Source organism: Chelmon rostratus, chromosome 24, assembly GCF_017976325.1.
Source record: "Chelmon rostratus isolate fCheRos1 chromosome 24, fCheRos1.pri, whole genome shotgun sequence".
Classification (NCBI taxonomy): Eukaryota; Metazoa; Chordata; class Actinopteri; order Chaetodontiformes; family Chaetodontidae; genus Chelmon; species Chelmon rostratus.
In genome coordinates, this window is record NC_055681.1 from 6,087,683 (window position 1) to 6,099,029 (window position 11,347).

The 11,347-nt window shown below is 44.6% G+C and overlaps 1 protein-coding gene across 1 annotated transcript in view; it reads left to right on the plus strand.

Annotated features, from left to right (window-relative positions):
• klf7a (Kruppel-like factor 7a) overlaps positions 1–9,994 on the plus strand; it is a 32,527-nt gene extending 22,533 nt beyond the window's left edge. Inside the window, exons 3-4 of the mRNA XM_041966404.1 lie at positions 6,135–6,258; positions 9,943–9,994. Of these exons, the coding sequence (XP_041822338.1) occupies positions 6,135–6,258; positions 9,943–9,994 (176 nt within the window). The remainder of the gene's footprint in view (positions 1–6,134; positions 6,259–9,942) is intronic.
• Positions 9,995–11,347: the final 1,353 nt, after the last annotated feature.

Genomic DNA, 11,347 nt, shown 5'->3' on the forward strand with positions numbered 1-11,347 from the left:
TTTATGCCTTCTATAAGTCTAGGTCAGTGGTTCTCAACCTGAGGCTGGAGACTGCCTGATTTTTCAAGGGTTGTAATGGGCTAATTTTTGAACTTGGAAAATATGTTTCAAACATAATGCTGTGTTATAATCCTATAATCCTAGGGTGGCAGGTCTTGACAGATACTATCTGGATGCTTATTCCACTAATGAAGGGACATGGGAAGCCAAACTTGTTTGGCGTCTGTGTTTGCCAATATTAATTAACAGGTTTCGGGTTCAGCATCTCTGTACCTTCAGGTCGTGTTCACACCAAACAGTGTTTATTTGAACTCTTCTTTTGGCTGGTAGGGCGTGAACAATGTGTTTTGAATCCTGGTGGAAATAATTGAGCAGGGATGGCTGAAAATGTAGGTCTCTACCCCCCTCTAAGAGAGGCGTTCAGGGTGTAATGAGATGAATGTGAGATCTGATAGGTGGCCTTTGCTCATGCTCAGAAGGGTGAACTGCAGTCTGGACTGTTTTTTTTATTTTTTTTTTAATGTGTTTTAACCTATGAAGGTACAGCAAAGAGCGTCCATCATGCTGAATCCAGTTACAGGCACCCAAATGGGATTTTTCTTGACATCCACCATCTAGATCACTCAGCTTAATGGTTGACAGATCACCAAAGCTGTCCAATTCAGCTACACGCTCTGGCTCTCTTGTATTTTCGGGGGTGTGACTATAATAAAATCAACCTGTCAGCTGCTCACACTCACAGGTTTAGGCATCGGCCTGACTGGAGCAAAGGGCACAGACACACCATCATTGATTTTCCCCTGTGTGGCGTGTCGATCGGCCCTGTGCTTATGAACTCCATGCCAACCGAGCCAGCCCTGGGAGATCAGTGGCACTGATGCTGTCTAGACACAATATCCATACAAACAAAGGGACGGATAGGAAGAGCAAAACAAACTAATCAGAAACCCTGAGATGCAGCCAATGATTGCAAGTATTTAGTTTTATATTGAGGCTAAAATTACCAAAATGAGAACATTACACACAAAATGAAGAGCACATAGAGGCAACATGGCTCTTTATGGTCAACCACTTTGTTCAAGACTGGAATATCTCAACAGCTATCGGATGGATTACCATGAAATTTGGTACAAACAGTCATACTGAGTTTGAGTGCAGTAATCACATCAGAATTTGAGTACCTCGCTGATTGAGCCTCAGCCGGACTTCAGCACTAATTAGCAAATGTTAGCATGGTAACTGAATTTTGTCAACTGTCACTCAATCAATTCTCACCAACATTTTAAAAACTTAATTTTTAATGCTATAAAACTGATACTGGTCTACCTGTTAGACCTGAGGAAGATCCATCTTCTGTTGGAGCTGTAAGCTGAAGTGGCATCCTTTCCTTCACTATCCAGCAAATCGTTTAAAAATTGATACCACAGTGGTTTAATGGCACACAGTGTTACATATAGCATCATAAAGGGCTCCGTTTCTTGAAGAACCCTCCTCCCCCCCGAGCTCATCCTTGTCACTTCAGGTGCTTTAGATAAAAGCATCTACCCAAAGAACATCTGTCTCGTTATTCAAACCAGGAAGGTAGAATGACAAAGGGGGGGGGGGGGGGGGGGGGGTCGACCTAAGATGACAAAAGAAAACACAAAAGCTAAAGCAAAAGGCAGAGGAAGAGGAGAGAGTGACGTGGGGTGAAACAAAGAGTAGATGAAGACGGAAGACGGGAATGGGGGAGGTACAGTAGAGCGACCCTCTTCAGAAAAAGACAGCAGTGCCACAGGCTCCCCCATTCACTGAGCCATTATCCTGACAAGTTTAAAGATGTCATTACTCAAATCCTCTTTTTCTTAGTTGTTATTTCCATAAATTACCGGCAGAGAAAAGGCTACGATTTAATCTGGAATTAGACGGGCTGAGTTGAAATGACAGTGCCCTGTAGAGCTTTTTGTGAATAGGCTTATGGCAGATAAGGAGTGGTACAATTAGATTTTGGGCAGGGTGAGGGAACGGGTAAAACACTACCACTGTTATTTTTTCTTCCCTCGCTCGCTCTTTCCCTCCATGCTCTGTCCTCGTCTGCCTCACTCTCTCCATCCTTCCACTCTTCCTCTCCCTTGTTCTCTCCTCATTTCGCTCTGTGTCAGGCTTTTCATGCCGCTCTCTCTCTTTCGGTTGAAGCCAACAATTTGAGTAAAAAAATCCATGCAGTATTTTTTGCCATATCACATGCGTGTTTTTCAATAGGATGCACCAGCCATGCATAAGCGCAAATGTGGCCTAGCTCAGTCATTTCTAACTTAGGACTGAGTTTATGAGCTCTGAACATTTTAAGGGTTGCACCTGAGGAGTTCCAACGTAGGCATAAGTTACAACTTAAATCTTCCACGTCGCCCTTAGTAGGTGTAAAAGAAAAATAGCGGTTGGCGTGGAGCATCACTTTGAAAGGTTGAATAACTTGGAGGATGAGGAGGAGTGAGTAATACCGGCTGTGTCGTGTCTGCAGCGTGATTACAGGATATTATAGGCTAGCAAAGCTGGACATCAGACACTTACATTATAGAGTTGACAAGCAAACATATCGAATGAGATAACTTTCGAATTAACAGCGACTAAATTTTAACAGTTTGCAGTGTAGGCTTCCATTATACGTTCTAATTTAATCTGCCCAATAATAGAGCACCGTTACATTACTCTGTGTTGTATTTGGTGGTTTCACCACTCAGTGCCACTGTTGTCATTTTGCACTTGCTGGAGATTAAGGTTCAATAGTTATCACATAATCATGACTCTTTGTCCTAGTTTGGTGATCAGCAATTTTTAGCTGTTAGCCTGTTTGCTGCTATTTTCAAGGCATCCTTTAATGTGGACTTTGCACCCTAACGTGTCGCTGCTGATATTGTTCGGAACAAGCAAGTTTGGGTGTGATGTTCAGGTGTCCAGATGCTTTTTTTTTTTTGCATAAATGATGTTAGATAAAATCAAACTGTTGTTTTTAAGTCACAGAAATGATCACTTTTAAGTACTTGGCTGGTTTTCTGTCGAACAAATTACCAATTTACTCCACATTTCCAAAGACACTGTATAAAGCTGTATTAGCAGGATATTTATATTGCTCAGTATTGCTCAAATGTAATCGTGACATTCATAAGTGCAGCTATTTTTAATAATAACAATGATAATGATTCTAACAAGATCACACAACTCACATAATCAGCGTCTATTAGCTGCAGCTCAATGTTGTACTCAATCGTCACCCCCTAAAACTGCTCAAAACATGAACGTTATAAAAAATAATTTCTTGATTTCCTAATAATTAAAGACCCTCATCTTTCAGACTGAGTTTTCCATCATCATCTTCTCGCTAACATTCTCCACCACTGCCTCAATCTTACGTCTTCCTCTCTGAACCTCTTCCCCTCTTCTTCTCCCGTTCGCTCCTCTCCGAGCCTGCAGTGCTCATTGCGGGCAGGAGCCTGGAAAGCGTTCTGCAAGAGCCTCTCTAATGACCTCTGAGACCCGGATGCCCTGCTTCACCTCCAGCTAATGGAGGGAATGCAATTAACTGCAGCACTGGCACCTGAGAGGCTGGGGTGAGGGCGTGCGAGTGTGTATGCGTTCGTGTGTGTGTGTGTGTGTGTGTGTGTGTGTGAGCATTCGGAAGTCATAGATTACACATAACGGGATTACAGTGACTCAGGAAACACCCAGTTATCAGATTACGGATGAGAAATATGTGATTGCATATTTGATTACTCAGAAAAAAAAAACAAACAAAAAAAACAATGTAAAGGGAAAAAGCATCATGTGCATCATTTCTGCCTGAAATGAGTGACTGGTGTCAGATAACGTGGATTTTATTAAATAAAGCAGAATAAATCATGGTTGTCCACAATCCTGATTCTTTAAATCAGAAGAAATAATCCACTTAGCTTCATAATCTACATTATATGTTTAACAGGCAAAGTAATCCAAAAGTAACAGAGCATAATCAGATTATGCTGCTGAGGTCGGGATAATCCACTGGATTAGGTTGCTGATTGCTATTTTAAACTGCCAATCAGTCGGACTGTATCTAACATTGTTTTTTGCCTCCTTCGTCCGGTTCGTGTGTGAATCTGTGTTTCACAAGGCGAGTGTGCACCTGCTCTACTTGCCTGTTTGTACGAGGGCATCTTGGGGAGGGGGGGGGGGGGCTCTGTTGCTAGGCAACGGGGGGCAGCATATCGTTGCAGGAGTCGGTAGCTGAGTGGTTATGTACTGCTGCAGGCTCTGGTCTCTTAGTGCCCCTCTTCCCTCTCCTCCTCCTGCACTACCATCACTACTACCACCACCACTACCCCGGCCCTCCCTCCCTCCCTCCCCCCCCTGCCCCGCACAGCTCTACGGTTACCGTCGCTAGGCAACTGCCTCCGCACTCTGCCAGCGTGCTCGGTAATTGGCCGGTGGCATGGCGGCATGCCGTTGCCAGATCCAGCCAGCTGCACTGACTACTGCCTCCTCATGTTTCAGCGCACCCGCCTTCTCACACACACACATACACCCCGCCCCCTCACTCCCGTTGCTAGGCAACACATTCAGGCATCCCTGCCTCCTGGGAATTTCATTGGCCAGAGCGGGATGGCCCAGACCTGCTGCTGTGGGTGTTTCTGGGAAGTGAGGCAGTATGAAGGGATACATGTCACAATGGGGACATGCAGGGGGACAAGACTAATATCTGGGTGTCTTAACCAAAAGCATTGTCTACCTGCTGTACTACTCATTTCATCTGGAATAAATTCATTTCATACATCCAAGTGGAGCTTTTAGTGTCAAATATGTTTAGTGATGATGCATTTAAAGGGAAAAAAGTCAAAATCAATCATTATTGATTAATTGTTATCAATTTGTATTCAATAGTGGTGGTTTTTATTGCCATTTTGCGAGTTCCTTTTTCTCATTTGTTCATTAATCACCTCGTCACGGCTGTAACCTAATGCCCCTCTGTTTCTCACCATCAAAACATACATGATTCCTGTTAATGGAGAGCTCGGTAACACGGCTGCTCGCTGAGTGTGTTTGACAGAAAGTGCTTTCGCAGGTCATATGTGGAGAGATTGTTTTCCCTTTTGCCTTTGCATGTGCCATTCAGCTTTACATTTGAGCAAATGCTTTAAATGGAACACAAATTGAGGATACGCATTATTGATTTTTTAGCTTCTGCCCCATGACAAAACCTGTGCACAATCAGTCAATTTCTGCAACAGCTGGTGCAGATAATGGCATCAAACCACTTCTTTTTTTACACTAGCACTCTTCTCAGCCTTCCTTGTCTTCACAAAGCAGCTGATCCATTGATTGTGTCCCTACTGATAATCGCATTCAACAAATTAAGCCCGTTTTTGTGCCGAAGCCACTCAAGCAGAGCTGGTCAGTGTGTCAGTGTGACTTTTTTCAGCCACGAGCCAGCAGTCCAGATGGGATGTGACTGATGCAGGTGACATCTTCAGAGCTGGACGCAGCTGGCAGATTGTGGGTTTCTTGCCATTATGCCGTGCGACTGGCCTAATTATCGCCGACCTCCTCCCCTGCCAGCATATCTGCAGCCTCCTCTGCCTTAATCCACTTCTGCAGCACTTCTCTCCTACTCCACTTTTCCCTCTCCTGGTCTCATCTCACCTCCTCTTCTCACTCTCTCATCCACCTTGCCTCTAATCCCCCTCCCTCTCCCCCTCCCTCTCCACTTCTTCTCTCGCTCCACTTCTCTCCACCCTCTACTCCTCTTCTGCGTGTTCAGCAAGATCGGAGACCAGTGGGAGCTTCTCCATCTCGGTGTTAAACATCGCCTTGCTCTCTTTCCAGCCCCTAAAAAAAGGTGGGGGAAAGTGGAGGGAGGCACAGAGAGCTTTCACTGAAATCAAATGCAAACTCCAATTGAATCGCAATATGCAGGATGTAATTTTTATGAGAGAATCTCTGCACGAAGGCCACAAATTTGCAAAATATATAAAATATCAGCTTAAAGACACCAAATATTTGGATTTGGGATTCCACACCAGCACCACAGAGATCATTTGCATGGCCACAGGAGTGTGTGATTGGTGTATGAGCTGAGAAACAGGTGCTTATGTTTTTGGGGTTTTTTTGTTTTTATCCCTCAGGTGAGAAGCCGTACAAGTGCTCGTGGGAGGGCTGCGAGTGGCGATTCGCCCGGAGCGACGAGCTGACGAGGCACTACCGCAAACACACCGGCGCCAAGCCTTTTAAGTGCAACCACTGTGACAGGTCTGTCAAAACACATCTCTCCCTTCCTCTCCCTTCTCCCATTTTCCAAGGGTTATTTGAAGTAGTTCCACTAGCACAGCGGGCTATGTTTTCCCATTGTGTTTTGTACACAGTCTGGTTTAGTAAAGAAGTGCTACAAGATGCTGGTAACACACCCAAATGTGTTTGGTCCTGACCCAGTTTAAAAGTGTGCTGGCAGGATTACTAATGTGTGCTCCTCTGCAACGCACGCAAGACCCAACCTGCTCAGTCTTTCACTGGGAATCCAAAGGGTGCTTATTCTGCTCTATACCCACATTAGGCCCTGTGCAGCATATTAATAGTGCATCTCCTCACATGGTGTTGCATAGCCTTGATTTGGAGGCTGCTTTCACACTGGAGCAGAGGTGTAAAATGGCTTTAGAGCCCATTAGCACTGCCACACATCACTCAAATTAATTTGGAGTACAATTTTTCTTTGTAATAAACGATACTCACGTTTGTACACCATTAATAGAGCTGTTAGTTACAGCTTATAACCCATTTTTGGTGTGTTGGACATTTTTGAGGGAAAATGTGTTTGTGGAACTTCCAGTGTGCCAAAATACAGGTCTGTGTGTTACTGTAAATAAAGCTTCAGGCTTGTCCAGTGATTGGAGAGACTATCCTGTAAACCGGATCATTCCTGGTCTGATCCCTGTGACCTGAGTGTCCTTGAGGAGAGCATGGCAGTTTGCCACACACAACATCAGTGTGAAAATCACTCATAAAAGTCGTTCAGTAGATGGGGTGATGGGTTCCTGTCTTTAAAGGATCTGCAGAAATGGATCACGCTAACGGGCCAATGCAACTTCCTGTTAACCATCTTAAAAAGCAGAAGCCATCCTCCTAATCTTAAATCGAGGTGTGGAGGTGCACGGGTTTGTCTCTCTGAAGAGTGGATGTCATTTGCCCGCGCTTCTTAATTAGTCACCCTGGCTTCTGTTTAATTATGAACCACAGCAAAATGTTAATTAGCAGGGCTCCTTAAATGTGGCTCCGGTGACAAAATCATGAACATTCAGCGGCCGTTATTCGCTACAAAAAGACCAGCTTGATCCAGACACAAAAATCTTTATTCCTGTTTTAATTACACCCCTCTGTCTGTGATCCGGCCCTCGCTGACACCTCTGGGATCTCAGAGCAATATTGTCTGCATGAGTCACCGCAATATTTAAGGCAAAGGGCCGCAGGTGAAAATTTGGGAGAAAAGGTCATTTTGAAGGGATGTTGGTGTATTTAGTTAAACTCAAGAAAACATACACTTGCTGAAAACTTGTGTCGACACTGTATAGACACCAAATTTGAGAGACTTTTTGTATTGCTTTATTTATTCAGTGTTTTTTACAAGAACAAATTGTCGCATTTTTTTGTGTAATTCTTGCCACATACAAATTTAAACTTTTATTTTTTTTTCACATACATACAGTTCTGTGAATATTGAAAGAGTCAAATTTGTATTATTTTGAAGTTTTAATTGTATTTGTGTCTTTCTTCATACTGTATGAACAGTTTTGTCGGTATTTAAAAAAAAGTCAAATTTATTTGCAAAATTTGTACAATTTTAGTGATGAACGAAGCTCACAAAGGTGTCATCCAGTGTCAAAAGTTGTTTTAGGATTATACTGCATGTGCGTTTTAGAGGAAGCTGCAGCCTTTGACAGAATTGGTCACAAGCTATTGAATATGTGACCTCTTGAATCATGTATAGCTTCATTACGATAGGACAAAAAGAAATCCCCCTTCACCTGCGGTACTTTGCCTTAATGTGTATGAAAGAGTATGTGTCTTGGTCATCCGTGCATGTGTGTGTGTGTGTGTGTGTGTGTGTGTGTGTGATGGAGCAGAGGGCCAGGCAGTGTCAACTTAATCAGGTCTCAGCTGGACAGACAGTAAATACAGTATCCCTCCCGCCTCCACCCTGATTTCCCACCTCCCCCCACCACCAGACCCCCCTGCAGGCACATCCCTAATTCGGGCCCACCTCTGTCATGTGTCACAAGGCTCCCAACCCCTCCAGCTCAACACACACACACACAGACATACACCCTGCTGAGATGAAGGAAGAGGGGAAACAGGGGAGACAGAGAAGACGGGGTGGAAGATTGAGGATGGGGGGGAATGGGGAGGAGGAGACAGACCCACGGTGTGCCAGCTGGTGTCGTGCCCCCGAGTCGTGACTCATACTTTACCATCTGTCTCAGCACACACACACACACACACACACACTCCCCAGTGACACACACACACACACACACAAACAGCCCAGCCTGCACATCCCCTGAGCCATTCATTCACCTCACGTGTGTTTGTTAGAGTGCACATGACACACACACATACAGGTGCACATGCACATGCAGGTGTGACAGTAAGACAGATGACTGGTGGCTCATCACAGTGTAACTCTCCCTCTTGGCCAAACACTGATTCATCTGGACATCTTCGACAGTTGCCTCTGTCTCAGTGGAAAGAGCCAATCAGAAACTGGTGTCAAAAAAAAAAAAATCAACAGTTGCAGAACTGTGAAGGGGAGGCCGACTTCTGATCTGGGGATTCATACAGTATGGAAATGCTGGAGTGAACTGATTTGCAAAGTTTGGTATTTGTCCTTTTCCATTTTATTTATTTAAGGAATTACTAAAATGCTTGTTGCAAGGAGTATTAGCAAATGTCCATTTAAAAAACAGGCAATTAAAGACTAATTCTGCGATTTGCTTGCAAATGTGACTGCAAGACATAACGTCATGGGACAATAAACCTTTGAGCCTGTGGTGGTTTCTCAACCAGACAGAATGATACGTCCTGCGCATGTTAACTTAAACTTCCCTTGAGCTCCAACACATTTCCTGGCGAACAAATTTTAGAAGAGCATCCAGAAAATGCAGCAGCAACTGGGAGCAATTTTGCAGCGTCTTGTCTCCGTTTTTTCCCTTCCAAACATTGTTAAATGGAGCCACTTTTGGAAACTCTAAAACAAGTCTCCTTCTCAAATATTTCTGAACACAGTAATCACCCGAACACGCAGCTCCCAATTACCTTAAAGAAAGCAACACTTTCCTTCTGAAAGCCGCTCCTCTTGGGAGTGGAGCTGTAGTGTTAGTTCAGCGAGCGTGCAACAGAAACACTGTTAAACTCGTTGTAGTGATGTCTTTTTATGGCGGGATCTTTATGTCAGCATGCATGGAATAAACAAAACACCAGCTGAAGGCGTACATTATATCAATTTGTGCCAATCATGTTGAAATAATCAAACATTTTTCAAAACCCTCGCAGAAAAAAAAATAGGTCAGCATACTTCCAGAGCAATTTAATTTTTCACTGTGCAGCTATGCCCTCGCAATTCTGCAAGCCTGATTTCAGATGAGAGGCATCGATTCATCTAATTTGGCGATCATTTTACAGCACATGTTTTGCGTGCCCCCCCCGCACTGTTTCAGCAGATCCATCTGCGGGCTCTCTAGTTATTCATGGCGCAGCTGAAGTCATTAGGAGTGCTGCTGAAAATGCTGATTATGAATTAGTTACACATATACTAATTGCGGGTGCATTAGTGGCTCAGCACTCACTAGCTAACAGCAACATTTAGCTCAATCGACAAAACAAACTTCTTTCTCCCTGCATCGGTAACAAGCTGCTCTCTGTTTCTCTCTTTCTCTTTGGTTGCAGGTGTTTCTCGCGGTCGGATCACTTGGCGCTACACATGAAGAGGCACATCTGAGGAATTTGAGAGAGGTCAGCGGGAGCGGAAGGAGGCGGAGTGGAAGAAGGAGAGGGAGCATCATCTGCAGAGAAATAACACCATGGATGTTAGAGAGAGACAGAGGGATGGACTTAAAAAAACACCAGATTTGGCCATTCTGGACTGGAGGGAGAGGCACCGCACAGGGACGCTGACTACAGACAGAAACACAGGCAGGCAGACAGACGGACCCAAACTGGCTCTGTCAATCTGTGCTCAGCCAGTCGGTCCATGATTCCACAGTGATGCGTCGTCACCTCGCAAATATCTCCCGGTGTTGTCGCGTGAACGATACAGACGCTCCACCCCACCCTTTGTATGTGTCTCAGAGGGGATGCCGCACGATGAATGGTGGACCGCGCGCCTGTAGTTGGCAGCTCTTTGTCGTAGTCGTCCTTGCGGTCTTTGCAAGCGTCCCTCGGCGAAACGCTTCCAAAATGTCAGCCCTGTTCATGCAGCTGTGCTCCATGTACCAGCGAGCTCACCGACGCCAAACTGGACCAGTTGTACAGTCATTTTAGCCGGCAGCGTAACTGCTGTTTGTATATTCAAGAGTTCCTCTTCGTAGAACATGCTGTACCTTGAGCTGAGGTAGAACAGTTTCCAACAGTAGCTAAACAGCATCATCTGATAGGGTTAGCAAGCAAGAAAGCTGGCTTTCTCTCCCTCAAACTTGCCACAGCCTTTACAGTTCCCCAAAGGGTTTGTTATCTCACACACAGGACAGATAATAATTTGACAATTTTTCATCTGACCTCTGTCACATCTACCAACTGGATCCATTTATAAATCCCTTCTGGTTCGATGGCATCGGAGCACTTGTTTGAACGGAGGGTTAGATTGGATTTCCCGAAGACTTAAAGATGGGAGTGTGTTGCACTGATGTACTGCGAAGACTGATTGAGGTCATCCAAAGGACTGGCTTGCTTTATGAACATCATCCATTGAGGGTTATTGCTGGATGAGGCTAATTAATCTACTCTGGGAAAGACTGTTCATCTCCTAGAATGTCAGCTGAGAACCGAGCGTCTCAAGAGATGCTAGATGGCTCCTAAGAGTGTTTTTCCTGGCCAGGATCGTACCTCTTACGAGATGTCGTCAGGAGCTGTTGCACAATTGACCCTTTGCAAACTTTTTGTAAAAAAAATGCCCCACCGTCTTGAACTGGGAGACAATTCGGGACTCACCAAACGCTGGCTTTCACACGCCGCTGACGTGCGGACAGCCACATGCACAAGTCGAAGCAGCGATAGCACACCGAACACAAACAAGATCACTCTGTATGATAAAGGCTATATTGTTTCTAAGAAAAGACCATTTTGAAGAACACAT